The 19,365-nt window shown below is 40.4% G+C and overlaps 1 protein-coding gene across 1 annotated transcript in view; it reads left to right on the top strand.

The window, feature by feature from the left end:
• Positions 1 to 19,365, top strand: part of LOC109302303 (cilia- and flagella-associated protein 47-like) — a 354,798-nt gene that overhangs the window by 289,291 nt on the left and 46,142 nt on the right. The window contains exons 36-40 of the mRNA XM_019523865.1: positions 5,028 to 5,162; positions 5,274 to 5,386; positions 11,839 to 11,989; positions 15,776 to 15,864; positions 18,707 to 18,793. Of these exons, the coding sequence (XP_019379410.1) occupies positions 5,028 to 5,162; positions 5,274 to 5,386; positions 11,839 to 11,989; positions 15,776 to 15,864; positions 18,707 to 18,793 (575 nt within the window). The remainder of the gene's footprint in view (positions 1 to 5,027; positions 5,163 to 5,273; positions 5,387 to 11,838; positions 11,990 to 15,775; positions 15,865 to 18,706; positions 18,794 to 19,365) is intronic.

Here is a 19,365-nt window from a genome sequence, read left to right as displayed (position 1 = left end):
GAAAATCTTATGAAAGAAAACATCAAAATATGTAAAATGACAGATAATGCAACTATAGAATGATGGAAAGAGTATGCTAGTGAAATCGATAAAGGTGAATGTAACCCGGGCTGTACTCCAAGAGGTACCCCCACTCCAATTGAAGGGATCAAAGCAGGTGCACAAGTGCTGTGGGAGCCGTAGGGACTCTCCTCCCCCTATAGAGCAGAGCCAGACCACCAATGGGGACTTAACCATATACCTTTTAATACTGGGAACATAGGCATAAATCAGAGGGTATAGTGGATACTACAATGGCCCAAGGGGACAGGATTCAACAAAGGTTAGACACTTACAATCATTGACAAAGAACAGGGTTAACAAAATATAAAACACAAACAGCAGAACAAACGATATGGGTTGGTGAAATATAAAAAGGCACAAAATGTCAAATGACAAGGAAATATAGGGCCTTCGTACCTGGAGGGGGAGAAAGCACAATGGCCCCTTTCCACTGCAAGATTTGCTTCTTGTTAGCTTATTTATGCCAAGTTATTTATTTAGTTATTTATTTACCCCAAGTTATTTCAGCTGGGACTTGAACCCATGTTTCCCACATGGGGAGAAGGAATGTTACTATACAGCCACCACTGATGGCACTGCTCCAGCTTGCTAGGGGTCTTGACCTTCCCGGAGCCCCAGCCTCACATTGAGCTGTCTGGCCTCTGATTAGAGGAGCTGGAAGCAGAGCTGGGAACCTCTCAGGTCACTGCTCAGAGCCTTCCTGGAGCAGGGGAGCCTCTCCTGCTGGCTGCAACCTCTCATAGGGGATCCTAGAGCCCAGTGGGGAGCCTCTCCTGCCGGCTGCACGCCGCGCTGCTGAGGGTCCCACTGCTGCCTGCAGGTCCTGCTCTTTCAGGCTCTTCTGGGGCACTGCTCCTGCCCCGCTGGGCCAGCTCTGTGAAGCTCCTTCCTTGTTGTCCCTCACTGGTCTCTCTCCTGAGTCAGCCCATGCTGCCCCTTTTATCCCCCTCCAGGTGACCCAAGGGGCCAATCAGGGGACATAGGGGTGGGGGGTGAGTCTCTGGGGCCTGATTGGTGCGGAAAGGGAATCCCAAGTCCTCCAGTCATCTTTTACCTCTTCAAAACCCCTGGGCCAAATCATTGCCAGCCAGCCTGTCACATGAACAACAAATAGACATTTTTCAGGCAAAGGATACAGTTGCAGAAGAAGAAAATTTTGAAGGGGGTATAGGGGCAATTACAATGCTTGTTAACAGTAAAGCACAACCTTCCAATGAATTATTAGGAGCAGGAGGTATATGTTGGAAATAGATTGGAAAGCTGGGCTGGAACTGACAGGATGAAGTTCAGTGCTGACAAATGCAAGGTGCTACAAGGTGTAAACAGTGACCCAAGCTGGTGGGAGCACAAAGGTGCTACAGTGCAGGGGCTGCCTGATGGCTAGCCCAATGCTGTAGCACCCTTGTGTCCCAGCGAGCCCCTCCACCACCTGAAACTGCCACCTGGAGCCTGGGGCTGACCCCCCAAATGCATGCAGGATCAGACAGTTCAGCTTTTCGCTTTCCCACTTTTGTTAGAAATATATCCATCTTACTTAGCAGCTGGAAGAAACAGTTGAGAATTTTACCCCAAATGAGCTAACTCAATTCTGTGTGATACAAGATATCTCCATGTTGTGTTTTAACATCGGCAAGGAGCTATTGATAGTGGTGATGGTTCAAGCCCTAACCCAGATGAAATTCACTCTTGAAACAACCACACCTGTGCCTGAGTTTCACTGTATTACTTTTCTGCATGGCAGCTGTTGGTGTATGAGGCAGTGAAGCTGCTTCAAAGGCTCAGCATTCAGTATTTGCATTTTGGTGTCGATGTCCCCTATTACACCAGCCTTGCATCCTATTGTTTCATACACCTTTGTTGCATTTTTTGCTTTCTTCCAGCCCAGCTGAAATTTATTAATTGTTTAGCACACATTGAAAATAAGTCTTCTCCTCTGGTTGTCCCCTTCTTACTCTGAAGTGCTCCAAGTTTCTGAGTAACCTTAAGCTTTGAGCCTATTTCTCATGCCAGTATGAGCAGTTGGGCTGTATCTGACACATCATTACTCATCAAGTGCCACTGAAAAATTTTGGAACATTTTGGCCTTTTCTTTCAGCGTGCAAAGCAAATCTGTCCTCATATCTTCAGTTTGTCTCCTCATAGTATAAGCTGAAAGATGCATCATTTATCAAGTTTTTTTTTTAGGACATACCTCCTTAATCACTTTCATCATATACTCTTTTGTGAATTCTCCATCTGTAAAAAGCCTCCCACCATCAGCAAGCAATTTAGCCATGTGATAACTAGCTTGAACAATTGCTAGGGTTTGCTTAGAGTATCTTCTAAAAATATTCTGCTGTCTAGACAAACCATTTCTCAGAGCTTCTACTTTGTCACTCCTAGGTTGCCCTACTGAGCAGCTCCCCCCCCCCACCTCTCTCTCTCCCTCCCCAAATCTAAATATATATATTATCTTCTATCTATCTATCTATAGATAGATGTATCAGAATAACAGATGATATTATATTTCTTGAACAATGAAACAGTGGCTTGGCAAATAAGGCATGCTGCTTTGTCTTTGCTTTGCACAAAGAAGTAATCATATGTCCACTACTCACTGAACACTTGATACTCGCTAGGTGTATCTATATGAGATGTTTCCTGTACAGTTGACTAATTAGCTGTGAAATAAATATTTTGGCATCTCCGTGTATGCCCCTATTAGGCTAAAGTAAACTATCTACAAATCTTTCTATCTTTCTGCGAAGTAAAAAGCTCCATGGCAGCACTCGTGTAGATGCTGCCCTGCTGGCTCAGGCACAAGGGTGTTTCAGTGTGGGGGCAGCCTGCCAGCCAGGATCACTGAAGCTCCCTCATTCCCCAGTCAGCCCCTGCACAACACATGGAGCTGGCGTGAACAGCTGCAGGTTGGCAGGCAGATCCTCAGAGCCTCTTACCAGCTGAGGCTGCTCTGCTCAGGCTCCACATGCTGCACTTGAATAAATTGTGGTGCTTATTGCTTCAGTGTTAATAGCTCCCAGGCGCATGTTCAAATGGTGCTCCCGGGAGGAATTAACTGTGGAGCAATAAGTTCCTCAGTTTTCAGGCACCAGAATTCCACATTTAGATTCACCCACTATGAATTTTTCTTTTCAACAATGACATGGAAATGGGTGGCTCTTTCAGGAGAGCATGTGTACAGAGATTACTGGACTGCCTGGCTGGCACTAATGCTATACTAATTAGAGGCACTGCTTTCTGAGTGAATTTTAGGAACTCACGACAACCTTTTAGGTTTTCTGGGAAAGCAGTGGGAATGACATGTGGAACACCCACTAAAGCAATCCTGTCCCCAACAAACCTTAGGGACAGACAGTCCTGCACACCAAGGGGAGTAAAGGGACAGGTAGCTTTTCCTCTCACACTACATTGCAAGCAAGTTCCACCTCCCCTACACCTAACAGAAGGTTCCTGCCTGCAAAGTGTTCCTACCTGCTCCAGTTGCACAAATGCAGTACAATGCAGCTCATTTCTTGGATGCTCCAGAAGTTTGTCTGGTTGAGGACATGCTGGAAATATCCACTGCTGCAACTTCTTCCTGGGATGTGGCACACCAAGATCTAGGACTAGCAGACTGTGAGGAACATTCCAAAATGTGGGAAACGTGACAGCAGCTGCAGCCACAGCTGCGTTGTCTGTGCTGGGCTGTTCAGGGACACATTACTATTGCCCAGTGTAGTACTCCTTGGGACACATGGAGGAGCCATAACAACAGTTGCAGTCACAGATGTGCAGTCCATGCTGGGCTCCTTGGGGACATGCTGGTAGTTCGGTCCCTGTCCTGGCTGCTGCCCAGTGCAGCACACTTTGAGACACACAGAGGGACTGCTACGGCACTTGCAGCAACAGCCATATGGTCTGTTTTGCACCATACACTAAACTGATCAAGAACATGTTGGTGGCTTTGTTGTGTTCCTAGCTGCTGCAGTTGCTGCTCAGTGCAGGGTGCAGAGAGAACCACCTGGCTTCTTTGCGTGTCCCAGTGCATGCTCTGCTGGGCAGCAGCTGTAGTGGCAAGGACTGGGACAGAAGTGGTAGCCTGGAACACAGTGCAGAATGGACCACCTGGCCTGCTTTGATTTCGTCCTGCTCTGGCTTAGGGACATGTAACTATTCCACATGTCCCTAAGCCATCCTGCACTGTGCACTAAGCTGGCCAGGCATCTGCCATTGCCTCTGTCCCAGTCCTTGCAGCTGCTTCAGGGGTATGGTACAGAATGGGATGGCTGGCTGTGGCTCCCACTGTAGCTCTTCTGCATACCCCAAGGCCCAGTGTGCTTTGGGACACTCCTCTCAGTCTGTCGGGTCCTGGAGCTTGATAGACTGGTTAGAAAAGCTCCAGGTCTAGCCCAAGGGCTGTACATTGCCAACCTCTGTTTTAGTGGCATGTCTTTGTGGGGAGTCAGTGCCATAATATTTTGTCTTCATTACATGATAAATGTCATGTAGAAGTGCTCTGGTGATGGGCTATATTTAGAAGTAGCTTTGGTAAGTGTTACATATTTAGTTACAAATATTTACAAGCTATATAACTATATGCTTATCTTTCTAAAAAAACATGGACAGATATATTTCTTAATCAGTAAGATTGATTTGCTGTTTATGTTATATTCTGTTTCATTAAAATGTAATTGTTTTTCAAAAATGTGGAAGAAAGGTATAGAACAATATCTTCCATTTCATTCTTTAAATGATGTTTCTTTTTACTAGATACTCATTTTTGTGAATTAGTTTCCTAAATGCCAATGATTTTTTAAATTTCAGTTGTGTACCTCATTCAGATGTTAAAAGGCTAAGTTGAAAACAGGTTTACACCTTAAAGAGCTATTTTACATTTTAAATTATGCATCTTAATAAATAACCTTCAATTGTACATGCAAGTTTAGAATTCATATTTATTGTTTCTTTTTCTGTTTTTAAATTAGGCCACTGACATCTGTGATCCAAATCCAATCATGATGCTTATGCTCTGTGTCTATTTGTATGAAATACTACCTCAATATTTACCCAAGAGGACTATTGAGTTTACTGGTACACTCCATGCTACTCTTGTTAAACAGGTATTGATACTCTTAACTAACCAAAGCAGACTACTTATGGGTAGTGTATTTTTCATTCTAAAAAATAACGAAGCAAAACATATATAAAACCACTTTGTTTTGTTGTGATAGGTGCGTCTGAAAAATCCGAGTTTTAAACCTTTGATATACAGTGCTACAATTGTAGGAAGAGAGTGTGCTGATTTCTCTTTACCTAAGGGAAACACTGTTGTCATTGCCCCAAAGTAAGTAACCATTGGTTTAGTTATATTAAATGTGATAATGTTATAGTTTTAGCAATAAGCAACTAAAAGGAAGCAATACTGTGGTTTCTAGTTATAGAGAAAAAACAGAATCTATTCACTTAGGGAGTTTTCTCATTTTATTCACAAAGACCAAGAATAATCAAGTATAAAGTATAAAGATCAAATACCTCCATAAATTGGTGTTCATCCAGTTTAACTCATCAATATCATACTTCTTGGTTGTCTCAGAACAACTCTACAAATATATCTCTTCAGTCATAACAGGAGCCTCCTTTCTCTGGAAATAGTGTCCCATTGTGATGAAAGCCTTGTATTTGAGCTTGGATTCACTGTTCTAAATTTCCCCCAAGTAGAGCTGATGAAGCTCCTCAGAAAATTCATCCACATTTCTGGCGTTAACACTTTAGGTCAATGTGTGATGATAAAATCCTTTTTTATAAGCTACCTGTTTTGATATCTTGCTATTATACTCCAGGAATTTCTTTTGTTATGCTATAGCAAAATGGAAAGTTCAGGAGGTTATGTCAAGGCTTTGATGGTCTTGTTAGTGAACCCCTTTGCAACCTGCAGATGAGAATTGTTTAAGCTACAACATGTAGTTTTTTCTATAGCTTACATTTCTAAAATGCTAACTTACTTCAGGGTCACTAAGGGATTTAATGTTTGGAAAATATTGTATTGCAGCAGACATTTACTAGTTCAAAACCTAAATTTTTATATTATATGTGTTGTGCTTCCTCTGTGTTTCCTCATTGAGTATTCCGGGCATTTTTTATGTAAAGGTTTTTCTTCACTGCACACAGATTAACTGCAAAAAGCCCACAGTAGCCATGTGTCCCATTAGTAGTAAGTGGAACACTCAGCATTAAGTATTTGCAGGCTTGTACCCCATATCTGAAGTAGAAGAAATGGATTAGTGTTGGCAAAATGTAAAACAGGCCACATTTTGTAAAGAAATAAACTTCTATTCACGTTTCTAAAACAGGGAGGAAGGATGGGGGTGAGAGAAGAGAACCTGTCAAAGTAGACATTATCCTTTTAAAAATTCAAGGAACTGACAGCAGATGTAGTGCTCTTTTAAGATGATCAAAATTTTAATATTAAATAACATGCCTATTGTAAATATGTGCAGAAAGTAGAAATGGGTAATGCTGTGTTACCATTGATCTTTGAAGCTGATTTGTTTCAGTTTTCTTTGCAATTACTTCAGATAGGAATTAAAATAAAAAGGTAATCTTGAAAAATATCATGTATTTTTATGAAAGGTCAATACCATGGTTGTTTTTCACTTAACCTTTTGAAGAGCATAAAAAGACAAGCAAATGTATGCACATTTTAGCTTAAAGCCTGGCATTATATAATGTAGTATATCTATGGAAAAATTGATGGAAATGAAACGCGCTCAAAAATATATAACTGATTTGTGACTACTAAGTACAGTCCTAACCAAAATTTATTGTAATACAATCTTGCTTGCACTCTTAGGCCACTACACTTAATATATATATATAAGTAATAACTAATATATGCATGGTAAAAACTAATATTTATTACATACTTATACTTAAGTGCTTACCCTGTGTGTGGATGTGTGTGTGGGTGTATAGTAAATTATAGTTAATAGCTTTGTTAATGAGGGATAGAAAACAGAATGCTATGACTTAAAGCAAGATGAGGTAGGTGACATATGTGTTTGGGAGTTTTACTTATTTTGACTTCTTAATATGTCATAGTAATGTAAATAATAAGCTAAAATTTCTGTTTAATTGGTTATACCTCTGCACAGTGCTATAGCCACTGGCTGAACTTTATGGTATCACTACAAATGGCAGATAACCTTCATGAAGTAAGTAGTAAAGCATCAATAAAATCTAAACATCATAGATAATGATTTTTCTAACTCAAAAGGCACTGTACTCAATACAAGTAGCTGTATGTTTGAACCTTATTATGAGAGGTCAACATGAACAAATTCGTTAGTGGGGTGAACTGAGGGACCATTAATCAGTCTCAACTATTCTTATCTATAACTGGTGCTTTATTTCCCAAAGCAGAGGAAAATAGCAGGAAAAATTGATTGGGGAGAGAAAAGAGTGTAGATAGAAGGATATGAATGTGGGAATGGGAACTGGATTTCCTTAAGAAGAGTTTTGTTTGGTAACCAAGAATCCATGATATCACAGCCAAGGAAGAGGACAGCTTTGGCTTAAGCCCATCCTGACCCAGTTAGTTCTGATCAAGAGATCAGGGCAAGTCATCCCCAGAACAAGAGTCACCCACAGTATGCCCAGAGCAGCACCGTGGTCCCAGCTGGGCTGAGTGAGGCAATCAGGGCAGCCAGTCCCCTGAAGCCGTAGGCAGCAGACCCCACCTGCCAGTCCTTAACAGCCAGGCCCAGCCCACAGTCTTCTTGTCCTGGTAAAGGTGCGGCAGAGAAACACAGGCTGACCATTAAGCAAAAGGGGAAAATGCCTGTGTAGGGCTAGGGAGACACCTAACCGGAAGGGGCAGTGCTTTGGGGCACACGCTCCAGGAAGACTGCTTCAGGCTCAACTCTATGAAACACTTCTTCACAGTCAGGGTGTCCAGACTGTGCAATAAGCTCCCTCCAGAGGTGGTGCAATCGCCTACCCTGGAAATCTTCAGGAGGAGACTGGACAGTCACCTTGCTGGAGTCACCTGCATCCAGTTGTCTTTTCTGCCTAGTGCAGTGGGGCTGGACCTGATGATCTTGCAAGGTCCCTTCCAGCCCCTTAAAATCTATGAACATAAGTGCAGTGCTGCTGAAGCAAGGCAAACAATCTGGCCCTACATGGTTCAGGGGAAAGTAGCCCTGGGAAAGGGGCTGCAGGAGACAGCTGGGCAGCCAAGACCCTCAAGAGAGCTGGGAGATGAGAGCAAAGGGAAGTATGGCTTACAAAGTGACCTTGACCTATGCTGAGGGAAACTTTTAGATGGGAAGTGGGTGCTGGTATTGATGTTTGTGTTGCATTTAAGCTTGATGCTGGATTGTGGCTGCAGGGGAGGATTGAAGGCCACATACCAGGGGGCCTGAGGCACTCAGCATTTCAAGCCCCATGAAGTGGGGAGGGAGAGTGTGAGTGAAATTGGGAAGGCCAGAGCTGACAGGGCCAGAGTCTGCACCCCGAGAGTGAGAGGGGGCAGGCCAGAGCCTAGAGGAGCAGATTGAGTGGGCCTAAGCTTAGGAGTCCACAATTAGAGCAACTGGTGGACCAAAGCAAAGAGAGCTTTGGCCTGTACAGCTGTGATCATCAACTAGTGGATCTCGATCCACCGGTAGATCCTGGAGCCTCTTGGAGTCTATCCAAGGCTGGGGTGGGGTGCTGAGTACACGTGTGCATGCACATGTGTGCCGCAGCCCAGCAGGTCAGTCTGTGGTGGAGGAAAGGAGTGGGGGCTAAATTGAGGCCCCAGCACTGAGGGACAGTGCCGCAAAGGCAGAAGCAGAGGTAATTTGAGTGGGGCCCTGGCCAGGGAGGACTTACCTGCTGGGGAGATGCACCCCAAATATTTTTTTTCTCCCTCTGCCTCGATCTGCTCTGTACTTCCCTCCCCACAGACTCAGCTGCTGGGCAGGGTGGGTGGGGGTTGGCGGCAGCACATAGTAGATCTTGGGTTGCTTTGAAATGCCAAAGGTGATATCCTACTTAAAAGGTTGGAGAGCATTGCTGTACAGGCTGGTGCAGGTATTGAGAGTAACATCTGTGAGGCATGGACAGCGCCAGATTGATGCATAGGCAAACTAGGCACATGCCTAGGGCCCTAAATGAAGAAGGGGCCCAGTTGTGCTTATTTTATCTATTCATAGAATCATAGAAGTCAGGTCAGAAGGGACCTTGTAGATCTTCAAGTCCAACCCCCCGCCTGGGCGGGAGAAAAGACTGGACTCAAATGAGTCCAGCCAGGTAGGCATCAAGCCTCTATTATAATTAATGAGTGAAAAAAAGTAATACAAAAATTTCATCTTCAGCTGGGGGTCCATGAGTTTGTTTGTCTAGGGCCCACTAAAAGCTTTATCTGGCCCTGGACATGGGTGTAGCTATAGGGAAGGAGAGAGGCCACAAATACAGCCCATAAGGCAATTGGTGCCCTGACACACTGATAGGGCCACAGTTTAGTGCCCTGGGGCAAGACGGGGGGCTGGCTGAGCATGTGGAAAATAAGTTGGCTGAGGAACTGGGGCTCACTTTGGGACCCAGGGGGCAGCCTCCCTATACACTATAAGAAACATCAAGACATGGCAGGAAAAGTGAAAAGTGGGGTAGTCCAAGGAACTGGAGTGGGGCAGTAGTCACATGACCACCAGGGGACATCACAGCCACACCTGAAGGCCAAGTCCTTTTGCTGTTACTAAGGTCCCCTTTAGTCCTGGTTTAGATGTCCTACTCCAGAGTTGGAAACCCTGCTTAATGGTTACCTAACCTGCAGTTGCCTAAACATACTTAATATCTTTTTTTTATCTCCTATATTTCCCTTCGCACCTGCTTTTTCTATATGCATGGAGTTGACCCACTCGAACAGCTACCTTGCCTTCCTTCAGCTTAAATTTGTTGGTGTCTAAAAACTAGATGAAATAGTACCTAGCTTGTAATGCATACTTACAATAGAGTTCAACACAAAACAAAGTAATCATAGCTATTTTCATTCAGAAACACTGCCTAGAAGATGTGGTGGTGCACATCTTTTATTTAAAACCTAGTAGTTGGACCATTCACCAAGTAAGTGGGAGAGACCTGCATTTTAGACATTTCCCAGCTGGAGGGCATTCAAACCCACAGTAGTTGCATCTTAGTCATTACATGCTGTGACTGCATTGCTGAGCCAACAAAACTAGATTGCTTCCTCCCCTCACCTCCACCCCGCCAAGGCCTTTACATATATTAGGAAGCCATGTGAAAACTGTGTTCTAGGTAAGTATAGGCAGGCCCAAACTTTGTTAAAATCATAACCTAAAGCTTCATTTTGCACTCTTTACCTGCATTAGCATACATTTTTAAGATAGAGATTAGCCTTACTCAACCACCTCAACTAGAAATAACATAAATGCTGTTCCTTGTTAGAGAGAAAACATCAACATTAGTGCTTGTGGCTTGTCATCATTTTTCTTTTGAGTTGGGTGACATCCATTGGGATGTTAGAAGATCCTGTAAAACACTGATTGCCTTTTTATAGATAAATTAAATTAGGTGTTTTACAAACCATACTCGATTATGACTTAGGTAAGAACATACGTTGTCATTGGTATTCATTATCAGTTTTGATATTTAGCTGATTTTTATTATACGTTGTTTTACTGGCAGATCTTTCAGCCTAGTTGTGAAATGAAAAGTTTTTTTTCTCTTGCTGAAATGCAAAACTTCACCACTTTGCATCGGAAAGTCTTAGAGAAACTTTGATACTCTCATAGTTCTGTGTTATGAAGATACTTTGCATTTTATGAATTATTACACACAAGTATTATGTATGCAGACAGAACTTTTAAAATTAGTTATTAAAATGTGGACAACCAGGGTGTTCTTGTTTTTAATAAAGAACGGTAACATTTCTGGCATAAAATACTATGTCTTTGTATCAATACCTTCTGACAGTTTTCACACTCTATAGCACTGGAGTGGACTTCTCTGCTGTCAGATGATGGGACAGGAGAGTTCTCAGGCTGCTGTTATATAGTAATCTTCTACCATATATTATATTCAGTTTGCTGTTTTTGCTAAGGCTTCTTAAACTATTCTGTGTGGCATTGACATGTGAATATTAATATCAGTTTAAAGTTTCATTCCCTTCTGCTTATGTTTTGAATTATTTCAATCTGAGCTGCCCCAAAAGTGGGATTGTCTTCTTTCTAAATATTTTCCCATATTGTTATGACATAATACAGAGATTGTATGTTTTTAGAATTGTTGATTATCTAGCTCTAAAGCAACTTCCAGGTTTTCATCCATAAATTGTCATTTCTCTGGGCGCCATATCATCTTAACACGTTGGCAGAAAATTCTGAGAACCAAGGAGTACTACTTCAGTGATTAAAGCAGTACTTAGATAATGAATCAATTTTTATCCTATGAAAAAGCTACAAGTGAAAAGCACTTTCTGAGTAAAGTAAACATTTTAAAACTAGAATTCATGCTGGTGGCATAATGTAAGAAAGAAAGCATAACTTGTTCTCATTTAGTCTTCAGTTATTTTTCTTTATGCAGTTTATATATTGTACTAGATATACAAAAATGTACTTTGCAGCATGGCCCATTCAAAGGTAGGTCTCTTTTTGTCTATTTCTGCCTCTTCACACTGTCTTAAAATGGTTTCCTGATACTGTAATGACCACCCCTGTCAAGTTTCCTTAAAAGCAATTTTTAACCAACTAGTTTGGTTAATTATAATAAAGCTATTTTCCATATTGTTTTAAATAGGAGCCAAATAAGTATAAACATTGAATTCACTAGTCGCTTTCTACATGCTGCTGAAGCAATGCTGTTGCTAGTTTCGAAGACTGTAAGTGAAATAGGAGGAGCAACAATAACTTTCTCTTTGAAGTCGAAAGTGAACCATATTGAACCTGCTGTAAGTACAGTACAGTGTATGTTCCTTTTAAAATATGAAAGTATAATTCACTCAGAACAGTTTTAGGATATGAAATATCTTCAGAACAAGCAAGGTTTTAGAGTAACATTTTCAAACCCTCTAAGTTCCATTGTCAGAAGTGACATAACACTTAGAAGCAATCCTGCTGATAACTTTTGGTTAGACTTATAGCTTTAAGGATCAGACTTTTAAAGGTATTTAGGTGCTAAAAAACAAGAAGTGCATAGTAATTGTGAAAACACCTAGGCCATTAACTCCTATTAATTCTTTTGAAAATTCTGAGGCATCAAATACCCTTTTTCAAAAATTAATTGGCCATTTTTAAAATTGGAAGGGCACTCCTTTGACTCTGCAGATGTGTTTGAAAACTTTACTCTTGGTGTTCAGTCCATCGATAAGCTGTGTTATTTTTTACAGTTATTTTAAATTGACACTTTTGAGGTGGACCTGTTCCTTGCTGAGAACTTTTTATGAAACAGTCTCAGGTAAAACCCAGATGTGTAGTAACTAGCACAGGGGTGGGCAAAATACGGCACAGGGGCTGGATGCAGCCCACCAGGCCTCTGGCCCGTGGGGCCCCTAAAAAAATTTAGAAAATTAGTATTTATCTGCCCTGGGCTGCCTGTCATGCGACCCTTGATGGCTTGTCAAAACTCAGTAAGTGGCCCTCTGCCCAAAATAATTGCTTGCCCCTGATCTAGCACGTATAACTTAGAATTCTGTAACTTGCATTTATCATTCTAGAATGTCTTTAAAAAATATTAAATGATTTTAATCTGATCAAGTAGATGAATAATAGAAAAAGAGTGTCCTGGGAATGTTCTAAAACTAACACAGGTGGTTTAGCTCTTTTACAACTTATAATCCATATCACATCTTTTATTAAACATAATACACCCATCTGCATTGGCAACGTTTAGGGGGTGCACGCAGGTACATATACACCCCCTGCAAAAAGTGCCGCTGACAGTGATGGTGGCACCTGTGGATGGTTGCCGCTCACCACCCCTCCCTCCCCTTGCCATTGACACTGCCAGTGGCATCTGTGGGTGGTCCCTGATCGCCACTGGCCACCACTGCCAGTGGTATCTGCGGGTGGTCGCCAGCCGCTGGTTGGTGCTTGCCACTCCCGCCCCCCACCGCTGACAGCACCGTGGCTGCCTGTGGGAGCTCCCCGCTCACTGCCGCCATGCTCCCACCGCTGACAGCATCACCACCTGTGGGAGCTTGCCATGCCCCCCCCCAGCCTCTGGCAGCACATGGTGTTCATGCCCATCTGTCTGACTAACTGGGTCAGGTGTAAGCTTTAACTTACCCTTTCATTTCAGGACATGACCAGTTTTAAGTATACATCTATATAAGGAAAGGCATTGACTATTATAGCTAAAGTTGTGTATTTTTTATTTTGCTTCTTTGCCATATTCTTCTATCTGAAACTTTCTATCTTGGGGGCTCAAATACTCAAAGGTTTGGTTTTTCCTAAACAATTGGTTGTTTTGGAAATGGTGAGAGAAAGTACTTAAGCAGTTTTTTTTTTTTTTTTAGGAGTGGAGAAAAAGATAAAATTTTTCAGAATAAAGGAAAAAAATGCAAAAGATCAAGGTTAAGAAACTATATTGCATGTCCAAGTGGCTGTAACATATTGAAACCTAGTATACCTAAGACTAGAAATTATAGAGAAATAATATCTTAAATCAACATAGTCATGTTAACCAATAAGTGCAATGTAAATTAGTTTGATTAAGAGTAAAAAAAAAAAAGGAACCAAGATGTTACTGTAAAATTGTTTAGTATCTGAGCATTATTAGGTGATCACTTAATTGAAGAGATCAGTTAGACTGTAGTAAAGCTTTAAGTTGATTCTTCTTGCTTTAAGTTGTCATCTTTGAAAACATTTAATGTATGTTTTACATGCCTGTCTTTGGTTGGGAAAGATATCAATGGTGTGGCAAATAAAATCTATTTCTCTGAAGCCAAGAGATGACTGCAGGTGTACCCTCAGTTTGTATTATTGCACCTGGTGTATGAAAGGATTGTACTCCTGTTCAGTCAAAATCTGTTAGGCTTAAGTACTGCAAGGGTGTGTCCATACAAGAAGTTTTACTGCGCAATAGACTAATCTGTTGCACATTAAAGTGTTACTGTCTACACATGCACAGCATTTACTGAGCAGTAAATTAGTCTAATTGTTCCCAGTCCACCCAGGCATTGTGGGGTTGGGGAAACTGTCTTCTCCCCCAGGCAGCTGCTTCCCAGCCCTGCACTGTGATTGGCCAGTCGGGGCACAGGGTTGGGAAGCAGCTGCTCAGGGGAGAGGACAGTTTCCCATCCCCATGCCCCAATCTGTTGATTGGGGTGCAGGGCTGGAAGGCAGCTATCCCAGAGGTGGGATGGCTCCCTCCACTCCTGGACCCCAGGCCTGATCCTGTGCCCCCTGCCAGCAGGGAAGCTGGCATCTGGGGGAGTCTGGAACTCCCCCTGGCTGCTGTAGGGGGTAGAGCAGGGCAGGAGTAGTCCTGCACTGAACTGCTCCCATTGGAAGCAGACATGTGTGCTCCCAGGGAAAGCTTATTGTGCCTTATTTTACTGCACAGTAAGCTTATTGCACATTAATAGCACGTGTAGAAGTGCCCCAAGAATCTTTGCAACAGTACCTTGTACCAGTTGTCAAGTGGGTTTTTGTTTTTAATTTGATGCAGTACAGATATGTCCATTTTCAAGTAGCTTAAGTATCACTTAATAAAGCAGCTTTATTTGTTGGGTTTTTTTTGTATTGCATTAGCACCAGTTGTTCCAGGGCTTCATTTGCCTAATAGATGCATGAGAAAATCTAGGCACTGCCACATTTCTTACAGTCTTATGCCATGAGCCTATACATGTGCTTAACTTTATGGCATACAGTGGCTGCATCTACATGAGACGCTGATTGCACAGTAGCTTATTACTGCACAGTAGCGTTGTGTGACAGGAAGCGTGATGTGATGCTACTGTGTAGTAGTGAGGAGCTACTGTGCAGTCTGTGTTAACTAAAAGCCATTCGGTGATGCTACTGCTCAGTAATTCCAGTTACTGTGTAGTCACTGAGTACTTGTTTATATAGCGTCAGTTTATACAAATACTAAATGATGTGGCATCTCGTGTAGACGTGGCCAGTGAGTAGTCTCACATTCTTCTGTCAAGTAAGAATATATGTACATCTGCGGAGGTTTAGAACCCAAGGCAACAAGCGCTGTACAAAGAACAGAGGATCATAGGAAAGATGTGGCTGAAGGCGTGCACTTGTTTCATTATATCCCAAAGTACTTATCATAATTTGGCTGGCTTTGGTACGTATCATGGTAGAAGCGATATTTGAGAAGGGATTTAAAGGAAGGGAGGGTATACCTTTGAGGATGGGTTCAGGAAGGGTATTTCGTACCTGAAACGTATGAAAGACATTGTTGGCAGAGTGAATGGTTAAGGTAGGAAAAAGTATGAAAAAAGAAGTAAAAATAAATTAATTCTTGTTCTCTTGTCCGTACTCCTAATGTAAGAACTCTTGAAAAGAAGGTATGGTGATGGAGCATGAAAAAATGGAGTCCCAAATCTTGATTATCTATTGGCAGCAAACCCCTATGTATTAATTATACTGGTGCTGTAGATACCAGGGTACTGGGAGGGAATTACATTACTCTGTTGGACTCTCTGCTATTTTTTTTTTTATTAAATATGAACATAGCTTTCCTAATTTTTTTCAGCACTGATGTAAGTTTTGTTCTATTCCAGGGTGTATTCAAATGCAAATCCCCATGTTATGAGCTGAAGAAAGTCAGCCTGACTATTACTAATCCCTTCAGAACTAATGGCATATTCAGGTAGGCAGTGTTGTAAAGAACAATTTTTTTTTAACAATCATGTTGTTTTATCTTGCATTTTCCTATAATTTTTCCTCCTGTTTGAAAATGTAAAACCTTGAGGTTAAATTATAGGGATTTACATTTCCAAAATTGTTATGAGCACTATGAAGTGGTGACTATCATAATGAATAAAGAAGATAAATAAACCTTAATTGAAAACCATCTTGGTGTAAGCAATAAAGCCACAGCTTTAATCAAATGGAGTTCATGAACCTTACTTGTATTTTTGTGTTTGGCTGAGGTCCAACAGAATTCAAAAGAGAAACAAACTATGTTAATTAATAGGATTTTTTCTTCAATCTGCTTTACCCTGCTGGTTAAATTATTAAACTGAAATATTCATGTAAAAGAGAAAATACACTCTTGCCTAGGGCCAGACATCACCATCAATTAATCTGATTTTTTCCTCTGCTTTCACCCTTATATGGAACATCTCTAGGATTATAAACATTTCTCCTACTTTGAGAAAGACAGAATGTTATGCTTTAAAGCTACATAATCCTACACTGCTTCAGTGCTACATAATATGACTCCAAGTTTTGTATTTACTAGAGCCCCATACTGGTCTATACTTAAGAGTATACAACAAGCACCACTTTATTTCTGACTTTTCTTAAACATGTGTTGGTGTGTTGCCAGATTTTTATAATCTAATATATGACCTGATATGTGCCATAAAATCCCTGAAAAATGGAATATTAATGTTGGTGGATGATAAATGTCCTATGGCAGTTTTGTGTTTTTTCATTTTTGTCTCGGATACTACTAGTCACTTTTGGTAATACATTACAGTTTTGGATTTTTTTTTACTTTTTGAGGTAAATTTAGTTCATGTCAAAGATGCTAAAGTGACAGCCCTGAGAACAGAAGTCGCCTTTTATCCATAGAATAGGTTTGGCATGAACAAGAGGTCGTATGTTGTTTTCACTGGGCCTGTAAAATGCTCTGACTTGATGCGATCATATGAACTTGTTTTGTTGTTGTACTTATTTGGTCCTTGAGACTATCAGTAGTTGCTTTCATGATGTGTATCTTTGTCCCTTAGAAAGCAAATGAAGGCGACCAACTAATCTTATTTTGCATAGACAATTCAACAGCTTTTGAATGACCACCTTAACTAATAATTAAGACTTCATTTGAATTAGTGAGACACTGTTGAAAGATTCTACACATCACATTACCAATCTTCTGAACAATATGTAGTCTTCCATCTGCGGATTGGTTTAATTATATGAAACATGAAAAAAAAATATACCTGGAACTGGAGATAGTTTTTGGCATGAGTCCAGGGCACAGCTCAAACCATGTTTCTGGAGGTATATTACCACCATGACTGCTCCGCTCTCAAATGCTCCACTATGCAGAGTGGTCACTATCAAACAGGACATTGAAAATTCAAGGCTTTTCAAACCTTTGTGTTATGTGTGTAAAACCACAACAAATATTTACATACATTTTGCTTACTGACCCATAGTTTGCTGGCATTCCTTGTTAATTAGAAATAGCATTGTTTCTTCTTTAAAAAAAAATCTGTACTTACACATAAGCCAACTCTTTGTTACATTCTAGTGTATGGTTGCTGAATACTTGAACTTAGTTTCTACAAATGTAACACTTGTATTTGATTGAATACTTGCATTTGGGTTAAAAAAATAAATCTTTTCTATTCAGTCATTATCAAACGTTGCTGTCTAAAATACCACAGCTGTTTCCTAGCACAAGTACAGGGAAATAGTCCCTGTTCATGAATATCATAATACAATAACTTGTATTAAGATTGACACTTTCATGGTAAACATTGTGGGCCAGACCTCTGCTGATGGAAGTATATCTTCATAAAAGATTTTAAATTCAAATCGTTAACTGGAGCTATGCAAGTTTACATCAAGTGACTATTTTTTTATTGTGCACTATATTATCTCCTTTCTGTCACTGCTATCCTAATATGAGTTAGAGAAAGCAGAAGTATGGTAGAGGCTGAATGACTTCTGGTTGTGGGTTGTTCATTATAATTTATGTATTTGATTGTTCCATACTGGCTGGAATCTATCTAACAGAAAATCTGTAATAACAGCATTGAAATGATAGCTCTTGGTTAATGATTTTTCTCCTATTTTTTCCTATTTCAAAGAGATAAATTTTGAACATTGCAGAAACCAAAATGGAAGTAGATTAGAAATAAAACACAGAGTCTATTTGACGTATGCCAGGTAGAGCACTGTCCTTATATAATTGTACAGCATCTGCTACCTGAGCTACCTTGAGTAGCTCTATGTTGTGTAATATAACCTGCTTCTCAGAGCTAGGTTAAATATTGCTGCATAACGTTACATCGTGCCTTGTATACATATCCACAATGTAAAACAGGTTAGGCAAGAGTCTCCCAGGAAAAGAAAGAGAGAAACTGTTTTGAGTGTGAAGATATTTTTTCTATATTTTGATTGATTCATACATTAATTAATTTATGAATTAATTGGATTCTCAAATATTTTGGACAAAAACAGTGGATGGTTCAATTGAACAAAAACTAAATGATATACCAATATGCAAGATCATAGATATCACAAAATAACACAAAAATTAAGCACAACAAGTTTTGTAAAGTTTTTTTTTAGAATTACTGTGAATTTGATTTGTAATTTGTTTTACAAAAAAGTGAAAATACGTTTTAATTTAGTTGAATGTTTTTCAGTATGAAAAGGCAATCCCTCTTTTTACTATTTTGTGGAACATTTTCAAAAAAATTAGAGTTCTCATGCTATAAATAATATCTTAATTAAGAATGTGTGCTTTATTTTAGGGTCATATTAGTGGAATCCACAAGCTACTTAAGTGTGCCTGAGCAATTGTATCAAGCTAGCCAAGTAATGCAAAGTGAAACTCCCAGGTAGGTTTTAAATTTAAATGGTTAGTTGTATAATGTGGTACTAAGCAACCTTACTGGTGTATACATCTTGTATAAATCTTTATCTACTAATGATCTACTTCAGAATTATAGCATGAGACCTTGGTATATGGTTGAAATTAACACTGGTGAAAAGATATTCCATACATAAAGCAGTTCCCTGGAGAAAAAATACGTAATTGGAGAAACATATAACGTTAAGATATGAGGAATGGAAAGAAGGGAATTGGGTGGAAGAAATATTAGAAAAGGTTCATTTCAGATTTGAAGTTGTGATAGTCTATGAAAGGATAGAGGACAATGACACTGGATGCATGGAGGGGTTTAAGGATGTGGCAATATGAATACTTTTTAGAGATGTTTGATAACGCAGTTAAGATAATTCTGAATGTGAAACTGTGTTAAATATTTGGGAGGGCATAGTAGAATGCATTTGCGAAACAGGAGAGAGGAGATTAATGCAAAGGCATGAACTTACATTGAGATAACTGACTATTGTTGTTTACCTGACTGTTCACATATATATATATATATATATATATATATATATATAT

Source organism: Gavialis gangeticus, unplaced genomic scaffold (genome assembly GCF_001723915.1).
Source record: "Gavialis gangeticus isolate Ggan-Ray unplaced genomic scaffold, GavGan_comp1, whole genome shotgun sequence".
Classification (NCBI taxonomy): domain Eukaryota; kingdom Metazoa; phylum Chordata; order Crocodylia; family Gavialidae; genus Gavialis; species Gavialis gangeticus.
The sequence above is the reverse complement of the archived record's forward strand: the minus strand, read 5'-3'. Positions and strand labels throughout refer to the sequence as shown.